Source organism: Leucoraja erinacea, chromosome 32 (genome assembly GCF_028641065.1).
Source record: "Leucoraja erinacea ecotype New England chromosome 32, Leri_hhj_1, whole genome shotgun sequence".
Lineage (NCBI taxonomy): Eukaryota > Metazoa > Chordata > Chondrichthyes > Rajiformes > Rajidae > Leucoraja > Leucoraja erinaceus.
In genome coordinates, this window is record NC_073408.1 from 4,184,395 (window position 1) to 4,209,412 (window position 25,018).

The 25,018-nt window shown below is 45.3% G+C and overlaps 2 protein-coding genes across 2 annotated transcripts in view; both read left to right on the forward strand.

Moving 5' to 3' along the window:
- Positions 1-607: 607 nt before the first annotated feature.
- LOC129712211 (POU domain class 2-associating factor 1) lies at positions 608-17,914 on the forward strand. The gene is made up of 4 exons (XM_055660468.1): positions 608-626; positions 7,281-7,402; positions 10,726-11,205; positions 16,718-17,914. The coding sequence occupies exons 1-4, from the start codon at positions 608-610 to the stop codon at positions 17,006-17,008; spliced, it is 912 nt and encodes a 303-aa protein (XP_055516443.1). The 3' UTR covers positions 17,009-17,914.
- A 1,411-nt stretch (positions 17,915-19,325) lies between these two features.
- The window catches only part of LOC129712212 (NF-kappa-B inhibitor delta), a 29,165-nt gene continuing 23,472 nt past the window's right edge, over positions 19,326-25,018 (forward strand). Inside the window, exon 1 of the mRNA XM_055660469.1 lies at positions 19,326-19,348. Within this exon, the coding sequence (XP_055516444.1) occupies positions 19,326-19,348 (23 nt within the window). The remainder of the gene's footprint in view (positions 19,349-25,018) is intronic.

The following is a 25,018-nucleotide window of genomic DNA, read 5'->3' on the forward strand; positions in this document are numbered from 1 at the left end:
CATCCTCTAACTCAAGGGTTATATGTAGAATACAGCATTTCACTACAGTCAAATCTTAGATGTATATCTAAGAACCCATGACAATAAAGTATAATTTAATCATTGAATTGATTGAAAGGCAAAGTGGTGGAGGAACTCAGCAGGTCAGGCAGCATCTGTGGAGGGAATGGACAGATAACATTTTAGGCCAAGACCCCACTTCAGTCTGATGGAGTTGGGGGGGGAGTGGAGAGAAAGCTGGAAAGTGAGGTGGGTGAGAGATAAAAGCTGGTGAATGATAGGTGGATACAAGTGAAGGGGGTTGGTTGTTTGGCAGGGGGTGTAGTAAGTGGCAAAGTCTTCTTTTCACAACAACCCTTGGTCACTTACTCCACCCACTGGCCTATCAAACCCCCCTCACCTGTATCCACCTAGACTTTGCCCCTCTCTTCTCCAGTTTTCTTCCCTCTACTCCATCAGTCTGAAAGAGTCCTGACCCAGTTGTGTGTTGAAGTTGTCTGTCCGTTCCCTCCCAAGATGCTGCCTGACCTGCCGAGTTCCAGCGGCATCTGCAGTTCCTTGTGTCTCCATTTAGTGTTATGATTCAGACCACACAGGGATATTGGCAATGGAAATGAAGTGGGCAGGTGAGTGAGAGGAAATTGGCAGTGGGATGTTACTGCACCATTTGTTTCCTTAGTATCAACGAAAGACAAATGGATGCTTATTTTTTGTGTGTTGAATATGACACATTTCATATGACAGGTTGGCAGGGTGACACAGCGGTAGAGTTACAACACTTACAGCGCCAGAGACCCGGGTTCGAACCTGACGACGGCTGCCTATCTGCATTATACATTCTCCCCGTGACCTGCGAGGTTTTTCTCTGAGAACTTCAGTTTCCTCCCACACTCTAAAGACGTACAGGGTTGTAGGTTAATTGGTTTGTTGTAAATGTAAAAATTGTCCCTTGTGTGTGTGTGTGTGTGTGTAGGATAATGTTAATGTGCGGGGATCGCTGGTCGGTGCGGTCTCGGTTGGGCCGAAGGGTTTGTATCTCCAAACTAAACTAAAAACTCATTGTTAAACTAAACTGATTAAAGACAAATTTGAGGGGTGGTTGAAGGAAACAAGTTACAGCTTCCACCAAAACAGCAGTTAGGGGAATTCACATCATAGTATTTTGCTGCTCTTACAATCAGCAACCAGTCCCAGGTCTACGAGACCACAGAGGGTGTGGCCCCTAACTCAACCGTATCTGGCCCACCACACAAACTGCGGGCGTTGGGGGGAACTGTTCACCACCTCCTCCTCAAGGGCATTTGGAAAGGTGCATCAAACGTTGGCCTTGTTAACAACACCTACCTCCCAGAAACAAAAATGAAAGGAAAGGTTTCGCAAAGGGTGCAAGTTCACCATTTGAATAGCCTGACCCTGCAGAGCCCAGCTGGGAGGGGGGGGGATTTTGCAGCCAATGTAGTCAGAACCTTTTTGTTTTTATCCAGGGTGGAAATGTTTAACACTAGAGGGCACAACTATAAGGTTAGAGGGGGAAAGTTTAATGGAGGTGTGCAAGGAAGGCTTTTTTTTTTACACAGAGAGTCACGGGGACTTGGAATGCATTTCCAGGGGTGGTGGTGAATCTGTGGAATTCTTTGCCACCGAAGGCTGTGGAGGCCAAGGCAATGGATATGTACAAGGCAGAGATAGATAGATTATTGATTAGTACGGGTGTCAGGGGTTATGGGGGAAAAGGCAGGAGAATGGGGTTGGGAGGGAGAGATGGATCAGCCATGATTGAATGGCGGAGTAGACTTGATGGGCTGAATGGCCTAAATCTGCTCCTATCACTTATGACCTTATGACCTTTCCGCCCACTGATTCCTCACTCTGACTGTCTGGGAACTTGCCTTATAAAATCCTGTTTTGTTTGTTGTTGTAAGTTGGCACAATAAGTCTTATGGGGACCCTACCTGAGAAATCTGTATTCATTGAAGCTGGGAATTCCTACTGAGAAGATTAGAGTATTACATACAATTACAGTGTACGAGCACTGACTATTGTTGCTTGAATGTCATAGCTCAGGTGTGTTTAGAAATTAGATTTTCTTCCATGCTTTGGATTTCTGTGGATTGTAACAGAGAACTCACTGAGGACTTGGCAGGGTTATGATGTTCAAGCTCAGCTCAGCACCCTGTGTTTCATCTTGTTCACGTGAGTTGGTAGGAAACAGAGTGCAGAAAAAGTAGCAATGTTTCGATTCACACTTCCCACACGAGAGCCGTGCGTTCGGAGAGAGCGGTGAATAGATAACACTCCTAAAAAGGGTGGCTCTCGTCTTCTTTGGCAGGTGTGATTTCTAGCTGTTTGGGAACTATAGACTTTAGAGATACAGCGAGGAAACAGGCCCTTCGGCCCACCGAGTCCGCGCCGACCAGCGATCTTACAATCTTACGAAATTCTTAAGGGGTTGGACAGGCTAGATGCAGGAAGATTGTTCCCGATGTTGGGGATGTCCAGAACTAGGGGTCACAGTTTAAGGATAAGAGGGAAGTCTTTTAGGACCGAGATGAGAAAATCATTTTTCACACAGAGAGTGGTGAATCTGTGGAATTCTCTGCCACAGAAGGTAGTTGAGGCCAGTTCATTGGCTATATTTAAGAGGGTTAGATGTGGCCCTTGAGGCTAAAGGGATCAGGGGGTATGGAGAGAAGGCAGGTACGGGATACTGAGTTGGAGGATCAGCCATGATCACATTGAATGGTGGTGCAGGCTCGAAGGGCCGAATGGCTTACTCCTGCACCTATTTTCTATGTTTCTATCTCCCCCCCCCTGTACTTGAGCACTATCCTACACACTAGGGGCAATTTTACAACTTACAGAAGCCATGTTCACCTACAAACCTGTACGTCTTTGGAATATGGGAGGAAACCGGAGCACCCGGAGAAAACCCACGTGGTCATAGATAGAGGGTACATAGTCCCTTCGTCCCATAACATAGAAACATAGAAACATATAAATTAGGTGCAGGAGTAGGCCATTCGGCCCTTCGAGCCTGCACCGCCATTCAATATGATCATGGCTGATCATCCAACTCAGTATCCAGTACCTGCCCTCTCTCCATATCCTCTGATCCCCTTAGCCACAAGGGCCACATCTAAACTCCCTCTTAAATATAGCCAATGAACTGGCCTCAACTACCCTCTGTGGCAGAGAGTTCCAGAGATTCACCACTCTCTGTGTGAAAAAAGTTCTTCTCATCTCGGTTTTAAAGGATTTCCCCCTTATCCTTAAGCTGTGACCCCTTGTCCTGGAGGTCTGACATAACCTCTGACATCCCAACTAAATGATGGCAAAAATGAAATGTGCCACCTGAATCAATTCTCACTTCCATGTGGAGATAGTCCTCCTGTACTCTCCAGTGCCGTGGGTAAATGTCAGTGACAACATTTCAGGTCAGTGACATTTTATCAGAACTATTTCTCTGTATATGACCTTTCAGCAATGGTTTTTGAGGTTAGATAATATGAGGCACTTCTTCTGTGTTGGATGAGCAAGTACTGTATGTAGGCACATTTCCTTTGATATGTACAACTGTGAACCTTCAGCTGATCATTGGCACTGTGTGGGAAGAAGTGAAGGTAACCATGCTGCAAAATAGGGGAGTCTCCACCGCTCACAGCTCAATACAAAGGTTTGACAAACCACATTAAAAGCAGTCATCAGCTTCTTCAAAGGAGGTTATATGCAATTTCCAACCAAACTGCTGCTTCATAAATCCTTCACTCCCACATCTATCTTGCTACTATGCTGCAAAACAGAGGCATGCACGGAGGCACGCAGTGGGAGCGACACGGTGGCGCTGTGGTGGAGTTGCTGCCTCCCAGGTTCGATCCCGACTATGGGTGCTGTCTGTGTGGAATTTGTACCTTATCTCTGGGTTTCTCCAGGACCAGGGGCCACACAGTTTAAGAATAAGGAGTAAGCCATTTAGAACGGAGACAAGGAAACACTTTTTCTCACAGAGAGTGGTGAGTCTGAGGAATTCTCTGCCTCAGAGGCCGGTTCTCTGGATGCTTTCAAGAGATAGATAGGGCTCTTAAAAATAGTGGAGTCGGGGGATACGGGGAGAGGGCAGGAACGGGGTACTGATTGGGGATGATCAGCCATGATCACAGTGAATGGCGGTGCTGGCTCGAAGGGCCGAATGGCCTACTCCTGCACCTATTGTCTATTGAGTTGGTTTTACTCCAGGTAAGCTCCGGTTTCCTCCCACACTCCAAAGACGTGCAGGTTTGTAAGTTAATTGGCTTCTGTAAATTGTCCCTAGTGTGTAGGATAGAACTAGTGTACGGGGATCGCTGGTTGGTGCGGACTCTGAGGGCCAAAGGGCCTGTTACTGCATAGTATCTCTAAACCTGGCAGTTCAGGCAGATGACATTTCAGGTCGGGACCCTTCTTCAGTCTGATTGCAGGAGGGGAGAAAGTTGGAGAAGAGAGGTCTATCAATTCTGAAGAAGGGACTCGATCCTAAATGTCACCTGCCCATTCCCTCCACATATGCTGCCTGACCGACTGAGTTCCTCCAGCACTTTGTTTTATTGCTGAAGATTCCAACATCAGCAGTTCCCTTGTATCTCTTGCAACCCAGCAGTTGTTAGGAAGGTGTGTAATATTTTAGATTTGCCTACCTGAAGCCATCAATAATGGAATCAAAGTTAGACACAAAAAGCTGGAGTAACTCAATGGATCAGGGAGCATCTTTGGTGAGAGAGAGAGAGAGAATAAAAGATAGATCTTTGTCACCAGTGAAGTAAGAGATGGCTCGAGATTTGGCTATGTTACTCCAGCACTTTGTGTCCATCTTTGGTATAAACCAGCACCTCATGGCACATGTCAAGGAAGGATAGAATAGAATAGAATGGAATAGTTTCTTTATTGTCATTGTAACATGAACCATGTACAACGAAATTTAAAAATGTCAGCCAGTCAGTGCACCATTCAAACATTTCTAAAAGCTAACGATACATACAAGATAAAATATTAAAAGATAAACAACTAAAATAAATATCATGAAAATAGCACGCATAAACACCCAACCCTCCATCCTTCTGTCGATTTCACAGTGTACCACAGTCCCTTAGTATGTATCGCCCCTGCGTTCCTTGGCGGCTACATTTAGTGCCTTTATAGCAGTGGGGTAAAATCTGTTTTTTAGTCTGTTCGTCCTTGTCCTTGTAGATCTGTAGATTATTATGTGTAGGAAGGAACTGCAGATGCTGGTTTACATAGAATATAGACACAAAAAGCTGGAGTAACTCAGCGGGTCGGGCAACATCTCTGGAGAAAAGGAATACACCAGATGATGTTTCGGATTGAGACCCTTATTCATTCTGTTCCTTTTCTCCAGAGATGCTGCCTGACCCGCTGAGAAAGTCCAGCTTCTTGTGTCTATCTTCGCTTTAAACCAGCATCTCCAGTTCCTTCCTACACATAATAATGTAATAATTCCTGCTTCATCTTTCGATAATAATTTAAAATATGGCCTTGCAAAGTAAAATGACAGAAATCGGTGCTTTTTTTTTTTTCTTGGGTGATTAAGGTTTCAGATCTTGCGGAGATTACAGTCACGAACATCCTACAGCTGTGGGTGGTGGGTGCAAGGACAGTAAACAACGGCAGTGAATCACTTGAAGCGTGCGTGTGTTTGGTGGTTTCTCACTTAGTCAGCTGCAGGTGCTGTTGTGGGGTGACCCGGCATTGGTCGGCTGGAGGAGGCCAAGGCAGCTGAGGTGGAGGTGATTCACCCAAGAATTAGAACATTCTGGAAATATTCAGGCAAGGTGTGTGGTCAACGCGGTCAAGTATCAGGGCAACGTCTTTTCATCAGAACTGGGGACAGATTAAAAATGAAACCAGGGGTAAGCCATTTAGAACGGAGACTTTTTCTCACAGAGAGTGGTGAGTCTGTGGAATTCTCTGCCTCAGAGGGCGGTGGAGGCAGGTTCTCTGGATGCTTTCAAGAGAGAGCTACAAAGGGCTCTTAAAAATAGCGGAGTCAGGGGATATGGGGAGAAGGCAGGAACGGGGTAATGATTGGGGATGATCAGCCATGATCACATTGAATGGAGGTGCTCTCCACCTTCGGACAGAGTCTGAAGAAGGGTTTTGGCCCGAAGCTTTTGCCTATTTCCTTCACTCCGTAGATGCTGCATCCGCTGAGTTTCTCCAGCACGTTTGTCTACCGACGGACCCCCTGTCTGTCTCACTCCTCCCTCTCTCTTCCACAAACCAGCTATCATCTCTCTCTTCCACAAACCAGCTATCCTTCGCCTCCATTCTCAGTCCTGGCGCAGGCCCTCAACCTGAAACGTCAACAATTTATGAGGACGTTACCCAGAACTTGAGACCCTGGCCTATAGGGGAGAGGTTGAGCAGGCTGGGACTCTATTCTCTGGTGCGTAGGAGGATGAGGAGTGATTTTAAAGAGGGCTCTTAAAAATAGCGGAGTCGGGGGATATGGGGAGAAGGCAGGAACGGGGTACTGATTGGGGATGATCAGCCATGATCACATTGAATGGCGGTGCTGGCTCGAAAGGCCGAGTGGCCTACTCCTGCACCTATTGTTTATTGTCTATTTTATGGAGGTATGTAAAATCATGAGAGGAATAGTTCAGGAGCACGCTCTGAGTCTCTAGCCCAGGGTAGGAGAGGACCGAACGAGAGGGCATAGGTTTAAGGTGAAGGGGGGAAAGGTTATGGGAGACTTTTTCACACAAAGGGTGGCGGGTGCATGGAACGAGCTGCTGGAGGAGGTTATTGAGGCAGGGGCTATCATAGCATTAAATAAGCAATTAGACAGCTACACGGATAGGACAGGTTTAGAAGGATCTGGGCCAAGTGCAGGCAGGTGGGACTAATGTAGATGGGACATGTTGGTCGGTGTAGGCAAGTTGGACTGAAGGGCCTGTTTCCATGCTGTATCCCTCTATGATTAATTCTTGTTCGCCTCTGCTGCGTCCCTCCGGCCATTAGTGTGTTGCTCCTGATTCTGCATCTGCAGTCTCTTGTGTCTCTGACAGTGTCCCACCCGTCTTCTTAACAACACGAGAATCATAAAGGAACACGGTGAATATCCGACAATAACTGGTCTAACAAAATACAGTGCCAAGAGGGAAAAAATTATTTGGCTCAAAGAGGTTGTTGGCCATCTCTACACATTGTAGAGCGTGTTCATGGGGTTATCAGCACATGATATTTTAAAAATGTTCACACAAGATTTATCGCTTCTACTTTTCCAGCTTCTTCTGACCAGTCACAGCAGCGACCTTATTTAGGTGTCCGTGTGAAAGATCCCGTAAAGGAACTGCTTAAAAGAAAGAGAAAGAACGTTGAGAACACTAATACATCTCCCAGCAGCTCGGTGAGCATTTTAGTCATTATCGCATTGATTTGTTAATATGTGCAGTAGGTTCGTTTCCAGCATTTAATCGGGCCCGTGTCATGAAATTACCGCTCGCTGAGGTAGCACGTAGATGCAGTGTTAGGGTTGCAGCCCTGTAGCGCTGGGGACCCGGGTTCAAGTCAAGTCAAGTCAAGTTTATTTGTCACATACACATACGAGATGTGCAGTGAAATGAAAGTGGCAATGCTCGCGGACTTTTGTGCAAAAGACAAACAACAAAACAACCAAACAAACTATAAACACAATCATAACACACATATTCTTTTACATAATAAATAATGGAAGGAAAAACGTTCAGTAGAGTTAGTCCCTGGTGAGATAGGCGTTTACAGTCCAAATTGCCTCTGGGAAGAAACTCCGATCCTGACAGATTCAGATTCAGATTTAGATTCAATTTTAATTGTCATTGTCAGTGTACAGTACAGAGACAACGAAATGCATTTAGCATCTCCCTGGAAGAGCGACATAGCAAACGATTTGAATAAATAATAATAAGTGTCCAGAGGGGGGGGGGGGGATTGGCGGTCACCGAGGTACGTTGTTGCACCGAGGTACGTTGCTGACAACGGAAGCTGTCTGCACGGAGTCTGTGCATTCTCCCTGTGACCTGCGTGGGTTTTCTCTGGGTGCTCTGGTTGCCTGCCACATTCCAAAGACGTACAGGTTTGTAAGTCAATTGGGCATCTGTAAATTGTCCCTAGTGTGTAAGGTAGAACATGTGTGTGGGTGATCGCTCATGGGCGCAGTCTCGATGGGTCGAAGGGCTTGTTGCTACGCTGTATTTCTAAACTAAAGTAAATTAAACTTAAATTTAAACGCCACGGACAATTCTCTTCTCAACCTCTGTGATAGACAATAGACAATAGGTGCAGGAGTAGCCCATTCACTGTGATCATGGCTGATCATCCCCAATCAATACCCCGTTCCTGCCTTCCCACATATCCCCTGACAGCTATTTTTAAGAGCCCTACCTAGCTCTCTCTTGAAAGCATCCAGAGAACCTGCCTCCACCGCCCTCTGAGGCAGAGAATTCCACAGACTGAAGAGAGCAATCCCAGCTTTTCCAACCTAGCCTTGCAACAGAAACATATATCACTGGGACTATTCCAGTGAAACCTTCTCCGCCATCTCTTGAACTTCAGGCCCTTTCTATAACGTATGGTGACCAACATTGGATCCAACAACCTTCAGACTCTGGGGCGCAGTCCTGACATTGCCAGTTACAGAACATAGCAAACATAGCCAGATAGTTACAGATTAAATATCGTTTAATTTCTGTCACCTGCTCCGAGCTAACAACGATCTATTCTACAATTTCCTTGGCCCGCATCTCTTTCGATGTCGCATTTTCACCCTTCCTTATCTTTGTGTCTCCCTCTCCCCCGATTCCCAGTCTGAAGAAGGGTCTCGACCCGAAACGTCACCCATTCCTTCTATCCAGGGATGTTGCCTATCCCGCTGAGTTACTCCAGCATTTTGTGCCTGTCTGCAGTCAAAGTCAAAGTATCCTTTATTGTCATTCAGACCTTTCGTTCTGAACGGAATTCCGTTGCCTTGCAGTCATACATATATTTAAAATAACAAAAACACACAATGAACACAAATTTAACATCCACCACAGTGAGTTCACAAGGCACCCCCTCACTGTGGTGGAAGGCAAAAGTCTTAAAGTCCTTGTCTCTTCCCCTCTTGTTCTCCCTCTGTGAACCAGCATCTGCAGTTCCTACCTACAAAAAAAAAAAATACTGATCGCATTCCTCAGATCAAAATATCTTGTATTTACAGCAACAACATATATGATCATTTTTCTAATTGTGTATTTTTTTTTATGCCAAGCAGATGGTTTTGCCACGTCTTTCAATGACATGCTATTCACAAATAGGTAAGATTCAATGTACATAGTTAATGCATAAATAATATAACTTGAGAGCAAGAAGCTCCTAACAATTTATGGACAGTACATACAGTAAGTCATTGTTAGTCCATTTAAAATTGGCATTGTTTTTATCGCCAGAGACAGCGAGCTGGCATTATTTTAGTTATTTTGTGTTTATATCACATGTGCCAAATATTATGACATAAAACGGTAACTATGGTCATTTGCTTTCTTTTGGCGGCTGTCAATGAATAGAACCGGCTGCCAGCTCTTTTTTTTTATCACCGGGTATTGTGTTAAATAGAATCACCATTAATAAAATGAAAAGAAACTGTAGAATGCTGGTTTATACCAAAGATGGACACAAAATGCTGGAGTCAAAATACGGGTCAGGCAGTATCTCTGGAGAAAATGGATAGGTGACATTTGGGGTCGAGACCCTTCTGGGTTATTCTACCATTCGGTTTACTCCACCAAATGAGTTCCTCCAGCATTTTGTGTCCATCATTTTTAATGATGTCTCCATCAATGTTGCTGATGGGACTGTACTGAGTAATGGACACTTTTGTGGGAAGGTACTACTTCTAGATTGTGCCCTTTGCCTTCACCAAGAACTCCTCGAGCTCCTACACCCGACAGGGTGAGGAATCTTTCATGGATTAATTGGGCATAGGTCTGCGTTAGGTTATTGTATTTTGATTGGAGCTGGTGTCAGGGTTATGGGGAGAAGGCAGGAGAATGGGGTTGGGAGTGAAGGATAGATCAGCCACGATTGAATGGCGGAGTAGACCTGATACCTCTGCTCCTAGAAGTTGGCCATTCCCAAAACTGCACTGGGGTATGTTAGTGTATACAAGTTGATAAATTCACAGGAGCAGAAGTAGGCCATTCGGCCCATTGAGTCCATTCCGCCATTAATTCAGGGCTGATCTATCTTTCCCTTTCAACCCCATTCTCCTGCCTCCCTCCCCCCCTCTCCCCGTAACACCTGACACCCGTACTAACCAAGAATATGTCAATCTCCGCATTAAAAATGCCCAATGACTTGGCCTCCACAGCCGTCTGTGGCAATGAATTCCACAGATTCACCAACCTCCTCTGATCCTAGACTCTCCCACTAGTGGAAACATCCTCTCTGCATGCACTCTATCCAGGCCTTTCACTATTCAGTAAGTTGCAATGAAGTCCCCCAACATCCTTGAAAACTCCAGCGAGCATACAGCAATAATCAATCTGCAAGTCTTAATGAGGTTCCCTCTCATCCTTCTGAACTCTAGCGAGTAAAGGCCCAGTGCTGGCAAACGCTCACCATATACTAACCCACTCGTGTTCAAGAAGGAACTGCAGGTGCTGGGGAATCGAAGGTAGACAACATTGCTGGGGAGACTCAATAATGATGGTATAGAATTTTACAAAGCATAGAATGCATAATTTTTGGAACGTTTGTTGGCATCAGTGTTCACTGCCAATCAAGGCTGAGAATGTGTGTGTGTGCATTTTTAATTTCTTGCTGCTATTTTCGTTCCTATCTTCAGGACATCCGGGGTTCCATGAGACAGATGCTGCTTCATCACCAGTGCAACCTGCTGAGGAGGGAAGCTTTCACACTACATGGCTGCCTCAGCCATCCTCTGCCAGCCTCCAGCCGGTGTCACAGTGGTCACCTTGCCCCAGCTACCCCTCGCACGATGCCGTCAACTCACCGTACATGCAAGACATGTGCATGCAAGCTGCCTGTCCCAGCTACACAATGCTGGGGCCCCCCTCGGTCATGTCGTACAGCCCGCAACCATTGCAGAGCAACTTCCCAGGGAACTGCCAGGTAGGATACGTCTTGGGGTTTCCATGCACTCACACCAAGGGTACAATGAATAGGGAACACCTTTAATGCCTTGCAATCGTAGAGTCGTGTAGTGCACAAACAAATAAGTTAAGTGTCATTGTGTGGGAAGGAACTGCAGATGCTGGTTTAAACCGAAGATAGACACAAAATGCTGGAGTAACTCAGCGGGACAGGCAGCATCTGTGGAGAGAAGGAATGGGTGAATTTTCGGGTCGAGACCCTTCTTCAGTGTCATTTATGTATAATTTGTTTTTGTGCGATTGTCTGGGCTTATGCACTGGTGATGCTGCTGTGAGCAGGGTTGTCACTGGACTAGTAGTTCAGCGCCCTTGTAAACCAGACCTGACTTGACTGAACCTGATGGTCAAGGGACTTCTCTGCAGGATGAAAGACAATTGACATGTCAATGACCATCCATCGCAGCTGGAAAGGATAACGATAAAGGTGGCGCAACCCGGTATAGCGGCTGCCGCACATCGCCAGAGTCCCGGGTTTCGATCCTAACCTCAGACGCTGTCTGTGCGGAGTTTGCATGTTCTCTCTGTGACCGCGTGGGATTCCTTCGGGTGTCCCAGTTTCCTCCCACATCCCAAAGACGTGCGGGTTTATGGGTTAATTAGTATCTGTAAAATAAAAAATTCAAATTATCTCTAGTGTGGGAAGTGAATGAGATTGTGGGGTCATTGTTCCATTCCCTTTGAAGGAAAATTGATTAAAACATAGTCATAGAGGCATACAGTGCGGAAACAGTCCCTTCGGCCCTACTTGCCCAACATGTCCCTTTCCCCTCCCATCCTGTCCTATCCTTTACCTGTCTAAATGTTTCTTAAACATTGCAATAGTCCCTACCTCAACGACCTCCTCTGGCAGCTCATTCCATACACCTACCACCCTTTGCATGAACGTTTGTCACAGTCGATCAAAGTTCACCACATGCCTCTCTGTGTGAAGATACTTTTATTTTCGTGACATCATCTGACCATCAGATGGCAGTGTTAATACAATCGTATTTCTTAAAACAAACCATATGCCTTCCCCTCTGAGCCTCTGAGTATGAATGAAACGTACGCAAAACTCAGCCAAAAAAAGTTCACCCGTACAACTGAACTATGTAGCAAACCCTTCATATAGTTTCTCTGCCGGCTCTTGTGAATGGGGTGACTCAGGGTGCTGGAATCTCATCAATAGACTGTGATAGGGATGCCTGCAGTGCATCAGATCAAGTCAAGTCAAGTCGAGATTGTCAGTCACATCCACCAGCACGCCGAACTTCAGGTACAATTAAAAAAATTGAACAAAGGCACATTGGACTCAGACAGCAGAGTAAAAACCGAAGCTATCCATAAATCATGCACAAAATCTACCGCACCTTGAAAGGAAATTTGTGCAAAAATACACAATTACGAAACAAGTCCATGGCAGTGCGAAAGGAAGATCAAGAGGCTGATAGTTCCAGGACAGGAGCTGATGGTGTGTGATTGTACACTTCTGTCCCACAAGCCCAGTCATTGAGTTTAAGTCAGTTCAAGATTCAATTTAGGAGAGGAATCTTGGTACTTGCAATCATTGACTTCACCTTGTGGTTGATACCAGACTGATTCCTGGGATGTCAGGACTTTCATATGAAGAAAGACTGGATAGGCTCGGCTTGTACTCGTTAGAATTTAGAAGATTGAGGGGGGATCTTATAGAAACTTGCAAAATCTTAAGGGGTTGGACAGGCTAGATGCAGGAAGATTGTTCCCGATGTTGGGGAAGTCCAGAACAAGGGGTCACAGTTTAAGGATAAGGGGGAAATCGTTTAGGACCGAGATGAGGAAAACATTTTTCATACAGAGAGTGGTGAATCTCTGGAATTCTCTGCCACAGAAGGTAGTTGAGGCCAGTTCATTGGCTATATTTAAGAGAGAGTTGGATGTGGCCCTTGTGGCTAAATGGATCAGGGGGTATGGAGAGAAGGCAGGTACAGGATACTGAGTTGGATGATCAGCCATGATCATATTGAATGGCAATGCAGGCTCGAAGGGCTGAATGGCCTCTACTCCTGCACCTAGTTTCTATGTTTCTATATTGGCCATGTTGAAGCATTACCAAACAACTGTCAGGCACTGCAGGTGAACCACAAACGCAACTGATTCTGTGCAACTGAAGATGCCTTCTAATAATCTACTTCCTCATAGAAAGCAAAGTGCTGGAGTAACTCAGGAGGTCAGGCAACACCTCTGGAAAAACATGGGGAGGCAATGTTTTTGTGTTGGGATGCCTCTTCTGTCTGAAGGGCCCCGACCATAAACAACACTTATCTATGTCCATCAGAGATGCTGCCGGATCCCCTCTGAGATACTCCAGCACTTTGTGACTTTAGAGATACAGTGCAGAAATGGGCCATTCAGCCCAACAAGTCTGATTATGACCAGACTGTGATCACCCGCATACTAACACTATCCTGCACACTCGGGACAATTTACAATTATACCCAAATCAATTAACCTACAAACCTTTATGTCTTTGGATTAGAAACATCGAAACATAGAAAATAGGTGCAGAAGGAGGCCATTTGGCCCTTCGAGCCAGCACCGCCATTCATTGTGATCATGGCTGATCATCCCCTATCAATAACCCGTGCCTGCCTTCTCCCCATATCCCTTGACTCCAGTAGCCCCTAGAGCTCTAAATCACTCTTAAATCCATCCAGTGACATGGCCTCCATTGCCCTCTGTGGCAGGGAATTCCATAAATTCACAACTCTCTGGGTGAAAACGTTTTTTTTCTCACCTCAGTCTTAAATGACCTCCCCTTTATTCAAAGACTGTGGCCCCTGGTTCTGGACTCGCCCAACATTGGGGACATTTTTTGCAAATGGGAACATTTGGGATTGCGGGAGGAAACCGGAGCACCCGGAGAAAACCCATGTGGTCACAGGGAGAACGTACATACTCGCGCAGACAGCACACTTGGTCAAGATTGAACCCAGGTCTAAGGAGCTGTAAGGCAGCAACTCTACCGCTGAGCCATTGTGCTGACCTTAAATGCAAGAATCCAGCATCTGCAGCTCATTATGTCTTCCTGATCTGACTTCATTGAGAATCATGAGCTCAGGTATTATGCCATGCCTTCTGTAACACACAGAAGCACTCGGCTCGGGCTTCACCTAACCAACTTGGACCATGGCTGCATGTTGTAACTCAATAAGCTTCTGTCCTGCAGTAGGTTGCAAGCTTGGTTTAGTTTAGAGATACATCGCGGAACAGGCCCTTCAGTCCACCCCAGTCCACACTGACCAGCGATCCCCGCACATTAACACTATCACTAAGGACAATTGTTTAAATTGAGACCAAGCCAAATTAACCTACAAACCTGCACGTGTTTGGGGTGTGGGAGGAAATCGAAGGTCTCGGAGAAAACCCACGCATGTCAGGGGGAGAACGTGCAAACTCCGTACAAACAGCACCCGTAGTCAGGATCGAACCCGTGTCTCTGGAGCTGTAAGGCAGCAGCTTTACCGTTGCGCCAGCGGGCCGCCCTCTGGGATGAAATGAGAATCGTATTATTTTCCTCTCCATTTCACCTTTCACTTTTCGAGATGCAGACACAGCGTGAAAATAAGTAATTTGCCTCCAAATGTTGGTGTAGATGTCTTTCAGAACCAAAAGGAGGGACCAGTGTAGTATAGCATGTTACCGTGGTGATAGAGATGTCAGAAGGAGAAAGCACGGTCTGATTAGTACAAAACAACATTTGCTTACGCCATATTGAAACAGTGATTGAAAAGCTGCTGAGTTTAACTCCATCATAGAAACATAGAACATAGGTGCAGGAGTAGAGGCCATTCGGCCCTTCGAGCCTGCACCGCCATTCAATATGATCATGGCTGATCATCCAACTCGGTATCCTGTACCTGCCTTCTCTCCATACCCCCTGATCCCTTTAGCCACAAGGGCCACATCTAACTCCCTCTTAAATATAGCCAATGAACTGTGGCCTCAACTACCTTCTGTGGCAGAGAATTCACACTCTCTGTGTGAAAAATGTTTTGCTCATCTCGGTCCTAAAAGATTTCCCCCATCCTTAAACTGTGACCCCTTGTTCTGGACTTCCCCAACATCGGGAACAATCTTCCTGCATCGAGCCTGTCCAACCCCTTAAGAATTTTGTAAGTTTCTATAAGATCCCCCCTCAATCCCTGCTTATCATTTCAAATAATGTCAACATGTATCATCACTTAGCTCCTTTTCACTGTGGAAAATGTCGGAGCAATTAATATTGATGCTAATCAGTACGAGTAGCTGCTCTGCTGATATGCTGCAGGTATAAAGATAATAATGCATATTGGTAACACATTTGTAATTTAGAAGCTGCATATGGAAAAATAAATTATCAATCTCAGTCCCGGGACATCAAAATAGCCGTGCAGACCAACCAGGTGCCTTTGCCTTGAAGACACTGTTTTAATGTAGGAAGAACCATGGTCTGTTTACACACAGCCGGTTCCAACGCATGGTCAGACTGCCTGGCTATTTTGTGATGGTCATTGAGTATTTCGAAGGTTCTTGGGGTGGTTGGGTGTGGTGGGCGAGTGAGAGGGAAGGATTTTGCTCTCTTAGGTGAAATAATGCCAGGGGAATTCCTACATCCATCTCAGAAGGCAAGCAGCCTCTCGTTTTACACAAAAGTGCTGGAGAAACTCAGTGGGTGCAGCAGCATCTATGGAGCGAAGGAAATAGGCGACGTTTCGGGCCAAAACCCTTCTTCTCATAGCCTCTCGTTTTATTGCCTTGCCTGACCAACATCACCCCCAACAGCACGCCCCTGGTACTGCAATGGCTCAACACCAGATTGTTGCAACCTGCATCCCCCCCCCCCCCATCCCCCCCCCCCCCCCCCCACCACCCTGTTCCTTTACTCTCATCCCCTCATTTTCCATTTTCATATGTTCACGTCATAGAGGCAGGATTAGGCCATTCGGCCCATCGAGTCTACTCTGCCATTCAATCATGGCTGATCTATCCTTCCCTCTCAATCCCATTCTCCTGCCTTCACCCCATAACCCCTGACACCCCCCATACTAATTAAGAATCTGTCAACCTCCATCTTAAAAATACTCAATGACTTGGCCTCCGCATCCGACTTTCCTCCCCCTGCCCCCTACCTCCCATATCCCTCCCTCTGGACCCAGTGATAACTGAGCCCTGATCATTAATCCGACAGAGGGTAATCAGTGATAGACACAAAAAGCTGGAGTAACTCAGCAGGACTGGCAACATCTCTGCAGAAAGGGAATGGGTGGCGTTTCGGGTGGAGACCCTTCTTCAGACTGGGAAACGAGAGATATAAATGGTGACATGGAACAAATGAATGAAAGATATGCAAAAATGGCAGAGATAGACAAATTCTTGATTAGAACGGGTGTCAAGGGTTATGGGGAGAAGGCAGGGGAATGGGACTAGGAGGCAGAGATCAGCCATGATTGATGGGCCGAATGGCCTAATTCAACTCCTGTAACTTATGAACGTGTGAACTGTCAGTTGATCAAACTGTTTTTGTTTCTCCACAGTCGAGGGCGCCCACACCAGCTGGTCTTCCGCAAATGGATCTCTCAGGCCAGCAGCAGTCCCTCAATCACTCTCCTTGGTGTCAAACGCTCTCGGCTCTACCTGCACCAGGGACGCCCTGTCCGGCAAGCCCCTTGCCGTCTCTGCCGCCCCAGTTTGTGCCTCTGAACATTTCCAGCCCTGAGCCTGGACTTCTGGAGCTGGAGGATGCCAGGAGAACCATTGCCAACATGCCCATTGAGAAGCTGCTGCAACAAGATGAAGACAATGACACGTATGTTACTTTGTACTAGCAGCGGGGAGCCAGAATGTCTAGGTTGAGTAGTGGTAGTGCAGAGAGCCACAGCTATATGGCCATAGAGGAGGGTGCTAGAGACGGCTTGCAGCTTGTAACTCCTACTGATGACATGAATTCTTGTCACAAAAGGGCACAAGGTGCTGGAGTAACTCAACAGATCAAGCAGCATCCCTGGAGAACATGGATAGGACTTCAATCTGAAGAAGGGTGTCGACCTGAAATGCCACCTATCCATGTTGAGTCTCAAGAAGGGTCTTAACCCGAAACGTCACTTATCCATGTTCTTCAGAGATGCTGCCTGACGTGCTGAGTTACTCCAACAATTCCTGCCCTTTTGTGTTTTAATCAGAATCTACAGTTCCTTGTATCTATCTATATACATACTTATCACATTGCTTCTCGCAAGTTTAGGTGGATGGAAGAGTATGAATATTGACTTCTGTGACTACAAGTAATGTTTGCTTTTGGTCTCTCTCCATCCCTCCCCCTTCCTAGTTCTCCGATCAGTCTGACTGACCTCCTGATTAAATTTTATCTCTGTATGCGTTCGTTGTCAACTTCTCATAGCTAGCAATGATCTATTCTACATTTTCCTTGATCTGCATCTCATTTCATGTCTTGTTTTCACACCTTACACATCCTTGCCTCTGTGTCTTCCTTTCCCCTGACTCTCAGTCTGAAGAAGGATCTCGACCCGAAACATCACCCCTTCTATCCAGAGATGCTGCCTGTCCCGCTGGGTTAAACCCCTGTCCCACTATACGGGTTCATTCCACGAGTTCTCCCGTGTTTGCCTTGAATCGAACTCGGAGATTTACGGTAATGGCCGCTCGTCGGTACTCGGGGCTCTCGTGGACATTTTTCAATGTTGACAAATCTTCACGAGTCTTCCCGAGCTTACCGCCTTAGCGCGTCTTCCCGAGTACCTGCCGTTAGCGTTACGAGCCGCTAAGAGACGCCCCCGAGCTCCGACGTGCCCGCTACGTACATACTACGTGCTTACCACGAGTTTGATTTTTGTTTTAAACTCGGGAGAGCTCTTGAATGAACTCGTACAGTGGGACAGGGCTTTTACTCCAGCATTTTGTGTCTATCTTCGGTGTAAACCAGCACCTGCAGTTCCTTCCTACACATTGGATCTCTTGATGTTTGTTACTATATGTCAGCCCCATGTTCCTAACTTTCTATTTGACAACAGTTCATTTATCAATTGGAGCCACGCTTAAGACTTAAGGCAAGACCATCAGCTGTGTGCCATGGTCTGTTTGCTCAACACTGATCTGTCGACAGTGACAAGACCTACTCACTGCATTTTTGTTAATCATCTGTCGGGTTTAATTTACCGAAAGACTGCTTTAAGGAAGCGGCCTGCTGTACAGTTAATGATCTGTCACGGGCATTGAAAAGCCAAGTCAAGTCAAGTCAAGTTTATTTGTCACATACACATACGAGATGTGCAGTGAAATGAAAGCATTTACTAACCCATCATATTTGGCATTCAGCACAAAGACATACATTTAAAACATCCCAAAGGTACATTTCCACTATCACTGGTCTTGGTTGAGTTGAAAATGCATGTCACAGGGTGACCATATTTAGCATTGATTTTAATAGTGGGAGCCTATCAATGCAACACAATGCTTTTAGTGTAGTTTAATGCAGCTTGGTTTAATGGGTTTAGTTTAGTGCAGTTTGGTTTAGTTCAGAATTACAGCTTGGAAACTTATTTGCAGTAAGTGATTATTTTTGAATGACAACTTAGACATTAGCAATATATTTTTTTAATTATTCCAGATTAAACCTCTGCTAAACTCTGGCTACAGTTTAAATTGTTTACATATCAGCCCATGGTCATGTAACATTTGCTGAGGCACTTCTTATAATCTTGCGTTAAAATAAATTAAATATTTTTAAAATAATTCCAAAGAAGTCAAATGCAAATATGTGAAAGTTTCATAACTAGACTCACTGTTGTTGATCACAAAATGGAGAAGTCTTTAGTGAGTCATGTTTGTATCACACGGAAGCAGGCCCTTCGGCCCAAGCCATCCATGCTGACCAGGTTTAATAGCTGAGCTTAACACAAAGTACTCGAGTAACTCAGCGGGACAGGCAAGAGTCAAGACTGTACCAAAATAGAGCAATAATATTTTTACATGCTGCAGCATAGCAGATATGTAAACATAGACCTCAGAGTACTCATCGCACATGTAGAGGCTATGGATACGTAGGTGCTGTTTCCGGTCGGGACACTACAAACGCTGACAAAAAGTGCTGGAGGTCCTTGGCTGATCAGTACCGACTATGGAGGGATGTCGACAGAGACTATTACAAGGTGGGATCTTACCTCACTCTGAAGAATAATCCCGACCCGAAAAGTTGCCCATCCATTTCCCTCCGCAGATACTGCCTCGCTCATGAATTTCTCCATCCAGCACTTTGTTTGTGATTTTAAATATTTCTGGTCCATGGTATGAAGTGTCGGCGTTATATCAGGGTCGCCAAAAGATTTTGAACATTTCAAAATCCAGCGGCGACAAAAAAATGTTGCTACACTTGAAAAAAACAGCGCGCGCCAGTACGTCATCACGCTGCGTCTCTCCGCAAATGTTTCAGTGACCTGATACGCCAGTCAATTATACCGGCAGTCGCCGAAAAAATCGCCAAGTGGGACAGGGACATTAAGAACAATTGCTACTGAGCCCATTATTCATTCTGAAATTCTAAAGGGCAGCCCAGTGGCGCAGCGGTAGAGCTGCTGCCTTACAGCGCCAGTGAGCCGGGTTCGATCCTGACTATGGGTGCTGTCTGTACGGAGACTGTACGTTCTCCCTGGGACTGCGTGGGTTTTCTCCGGGCGCTCCGGTTTCCTCCCACACTCCAAAGACGTACAGGTTTGTAGGTTAATTGCCTAGTGTGTAGGAGACAGTGTTTGTGCACTGGTTGGTCGTTGATGGGCGTGGATTCTGTAGGCCAAAGGGGCCTGTTTCCACGCTAAACTAAACTAAACTAAACTAAATTGATGGCTTTGGGTAACCAGTGTAATTAAAGGATATGAGAAGTTAAATCACGGGCACATTTTCACGGAATAGGCAAACTGATTAAGAGATTAGCCAATACCCATTCCTCAACACCGTTACGTGCCTAATGTCCATAATGCTGGGGTTTTTTTTAATGTTCCAATTTTTTTCACTGAATCTGATGTTCCCAACTTGAGATCATCACTCTGCTGCTCCACGAGCCTAGCTTGCATTTTTGGGGAACAATGGAAGGTCTTTGTTCTGAACATTTGTGAATGCAATACAATCAAAAGGGACTTTTGCTTCAACTTATCTAAATCATTACTGATATATTCCTTTTAAAGATTTTATAGTTGTATTTATGTTTCATGAAAGATTGCCCCTTGTCATGTAGACCAGGTGTAAAAGCCAATAAATGGTGTGTTATTTTGTGGAATATGTCAAATAAACACACAGTTACACACAACCTCCCTGCAGTCTCATGAATATTTGGCACAAAGAGGAAACTCTAAGTAAATCATTATGTAAAATCAATGTCAGCAGATTTACAACCTGAGCTGGCGCAGTTTTATTCAGAACTCGTTTGTAGCAAAAGCAGCAGCCGAGGAAATTTCAATTTAAGCAATTGCATTACTCCAGAATAGAAGGATGGTATGGAGTAACTGGGAAGCCACTGTAAATACCTGTGCTAAGGAACTGCAGATGGTGGTTTACACCGAAAATAGGCACAAAATGCTGGAGTAACTCAGCGGGACAGGCAGCATCTCTGGAGAGAAGGAATGGGTGACGTTTCGGGTTGAGACTGAGAGTCAGGGGAGAGGGAAACATTGAGATAAGGAAGTGTAAAATGTATCCTTTATCCTATATTTGCACACTGCGGGCGATTTGATTGTATTCATGTTTAGTCTCTCACTGGATAGCATGCAAATAAAAGCTTTTCATTGTACCTCGGTATATGTGACAATACTGAACTGAACTGACCTGAACTGACCAGACCTGACCCGACCTGACCTGACCTGACCAGACAATGGAAATTAGCCCTTCCTAACATGCCAAGCAAAAAGGACAATGCCCAATGGATTATCAACAAGCTACCATTAAATGCTGAAGATAGACACAAAATGCTGGAGTAACTCAGCAGGACAGGCAGCATCTCTGGAGAGATGGAATGGGTGACATTTCTGGTCGAGAACATTCTTCAGAAGGGCTGGCACCAAACAGTACACAGTACTGAGTCTGAAGAAGGGTCACCCATTCCTTCTCTCCAGAGATGCTGCCTGGCCGTTGAGTTACTCTGGCGTTTTATGTCTATCTTTGATGTAAACCAGCATCTGCAGTTCCTTCCTACCAATCAATGGCATTTGTTTGAAAGCCCTTCTAGTTGAGCTCATGACGATGGAGGCAAGGGCTTCAGTTTGTGGGACATTGGCAATAGCATCTGACATGGGCTCTACTTAAACGGGGTTGGAAGGAGTGACCTAGGAAAGAAGGAGCAAGTATTGTCGCCATGACCTGACAAGTTGTGATGAGGGAAATGGAGTTTGGAGGGATACAGACCACACGCAGGCAGGTGGGACTAATGTAGCTGGGACATGTTGGCCAGTGTGGGCAAGTTGAGTCGAAGGGCCTGTTTCCACACTGTATCACTCTATGAATCTATGACTATAAAAATACAAGTTAAATTTGAAAAGTCCCACAATGATTACTGATAAACTGAGTGTGAGAGAAAGCAATGGAATTTAATAATTATAGGAAAGCATTAAACAAACTCACTTCTAAGAAATATGGTGATAATCTAAGATTGAAAGATCTGTGTTAGAATGCACAGAGGGACAAAGGAGCAGTGATCTCTCATTCACCAGGACCTCGGCTAAAACGCCCCTGCCCTCCTGTGCCAAATTAAAACAGCTACTGATTGAATAGATTATCTAACTTCTTTTTCAACACTTAATCAGCAGTAATCAAGCACAATGGTGCAACATTAGAGCGGTCACGGTGGTGCAGCGGTTAGAGTTGCTGCCTTACAGCGAATGCAGTGCCGGAGACCCGGGTTCGATCCTGACTATGGGTACTGTGCGGAGTTTGTACGTTCTCCCCGTGACCTGCGTGGGTTTTCCCCGAGATCTTCGTTTTCCTCCCACACTCCAAAGACATACAGGTTTGTAGGTTCACAAAAAAGCTGGAGAAACTCAGCGGGTGCAGCAGCATCTATGGAGCGAAGGAAATAGGCCTTTGTAGGTTGATTGGCTTGGTGTATGTGTAAAAGTGTCCCTAGTGGGTGCAGGAGAGTGTTAATGTGCGGGGGTCGCTGGGCAGCGTGGGCCGAAGGGCCTGTTTCCACGCTGTATCTCTAAACTAAACTAAATTGGAGTTGCTGCCTCACAGCGTCCGAGACCTGGGTTTGATCCTGACCTCGGGTGCTGTCTGTATGGAGTTTGCACGTTCTCCCTGTGACTGAGTGGGTTTTCTCCCAGTGCTCCAGGTTTCCTCTCACACTCCAAAGACGTACAGGTTTGTAGCTCAATTGGTTTTGATAAGTTGTAAAATTGTCCCTAGTGTGTGTGTGTCGGTTAGTGTAAGGGCTTGTTTCTGCACTGTATTTCTAAACTAAACTAAACTAAACTAAAGCTTCCACATTCACCGAGTTCCAGAGATTCACCGAGATCTGAAAGAAGAAACTCCTATGTACCTCAGTCTTAAATAGTTGCCCTTTATCTTGTAGCTATGTCCTCTCATTCAACACTGCACTAAACATGCACTAAAGGTAATTCTTGCATAAAGTGTTATTCTTGCCATAAACATTATTCCTGCACTAAGCGTTATTCCCTTTATCATATATCTGTATACTGTAGATGGCTCGATTGTAATCATATAATCATATAACCATATAACCATATAACAATTACAGCACGGAAACAGGCCATCTCGGCCCTACAAGTCCGTGCCAAACACATTTTTTTTCCCCTTAGTCCCACCTGCCTGCACTCATACCATAACCCTCCATTCCCTTCTCATCCATATGTCTATCCAATTTATTTTTAAATGATACCAATGAACCTGCCTCCACCACTTCCACTGGAAGCTCATTCCACACCGCTACCACTCTCTGAGTAAAGAAGTTCCCCCTCATATTACCCCTAAACTTCTGTCCCTTAATTCTGAAGTCATGTCCTCTTGTTTGAATCGTCCCTATTCTCAAAGGGAAAAGCTTGTCCACATCAACTCTGTCTATCCCTCTCATCATTTTAAAGACCTCTATCAGGCCCCCCCTTAACCTTCTGCGCTCCAGAGAATAAAGACCTAACTTATTCAACCTATCTCTGTAACTTAGTTGTTGAAACCCAGGCAACATTTTAGTAAATCTCCTCTGTACTCTCTCTATTTTGTTGACATCCTGCCTATAATTGGGCGACCAAAATTGTACACCATACTCCAGATTTGGTCTCACCAATGCCTTGTACAATTTTAACATTACATCCCAGCTTCTATACTCATGTCTTGTCTTTCTGCTGACTGGTTAGCATGCAACAAAAGCTTTTCACTGTACCTCGGTACACGTGACAATAAACTAAACTGACTTGCTAAGACTATCTCACTGGTGGAGATACCATCACATTTACTCTCTCAAGCTTCTTCCTCTACGTTTCAATAAAATCGCTCTTTCATCTGAACTCCAGAACAAGACATCTAGACTTTTTTTAAAGCCATTTTTGATTTTTTTTTTTTTTTTTTTTTTTTTTTTAAAACAACCCTCTCACCATGGGAATGAACCTCCTCAATCTCTTCTGAACTACTCCCAATATTAGTATGTCTCTAATTAAATAAGGTAGGCACCAAAACTATACACAGTACAGTCTGAAGAAGGGTCTCGATCCGTAACCTCACCTATTCCTTCTTTCCAGAGATGGTGCCTGACCTGCTCAGTTACTCCAGCATTTTGTGTCTATCTTTCGCTGTAAACCAGCATCTGCAGTCCCTTTTACACAGTAGATAGTACTCCAGGTGCAACCTAGCCCAACAAATTATACAATTGTAACAATGCCTCGTAATTCATCCATGATTGAATGGTGGAGTAGGCTTGATGGTCCAGATGGCCTATTTCTGCTCCTATCACATAGGAACTTATGAAGGAGATAGGAAATACTTCTAAAATAAGGTAATGCTAGTGTCATCTCTCCAAAGCATAATCCTTCACTCCCATCTCTTATTGATGATTCTTGAATCTATCCTTAACTTGTGGTCCTAGGAACATGTGATGACCTTCTTTGTGCCTTTGGTCATCAGTGCCTTTAGGAAGTTGCAAGGAGGTGCATTAGCGCTGGTCCATCTGAACCTTTCAGCAGGAGATCCTTCTTCTGAACCTTTCAGCAGGAGATCCTGACTTGGTTTATACTCTCTAGAATTTAGAAGATTGAGAGGGGATCTTATAGAAACTTACAAAATTCTTAAGGGGTTGGACAGGCTAGATGCTCCCGATGTTAGGGAAGTCCAGGACAAGGGGTCACAGCTTAAGGATAAGGGGGAAATCCTTTAAAACCGAGATGAGAAGAACTTTTTTCACGCAGAGAGTGGTGAATCTCTGGAACTCTCTGCCACAGAGGGTAGTTGAGGCCAGTTCATTGGCTATATTTAAGAGGGAGTTAGATGTGGCCCTTGTGGCTAAGAGGATCAGGGGGTATGGAGAGAAGGCAGGTACGGGATACTGAGTTGGATGATCAGCCATGATCATATTGAATGGCGGTGCAGGCTCGAAGGGCCGAATGGCCTACTCCTGCACCTAATTTCTATGTTTCTATGTTTCCATGTGGCTATCAAACTTTACAATTCCTCCCCCTTCTGTCATGGGGGTGACTGAGACTGAGCCCCCCCCCCCCCCCCACCCCGTCCCCACCTCCTCAATCTTTGCACATCCCCAAAGCCCTGCCGCTCGTCACTTCATTTTCATGTTTCATGTATTTTGTGTTTTTTATGACTGTTGGCGAATT

Coding starts and splice junctions, on each gene's coding strand:
- LOC129712211 (XM_055660468.1), top strand. Junction 7,403..10,725: donor ATACATCTCCCAGCAGCTCG/GTGAGCATTTTA, acceptor ATGATGGTATAG/AATTTTACAAAGCATAGAAT. Junction 11,206..16,717: donor CAATGAATAGGGAACACCTT/TAATGCCTTGCA, acceptor GTTTCTCCACAG/TCGAGGGCGCCCACACCAGC.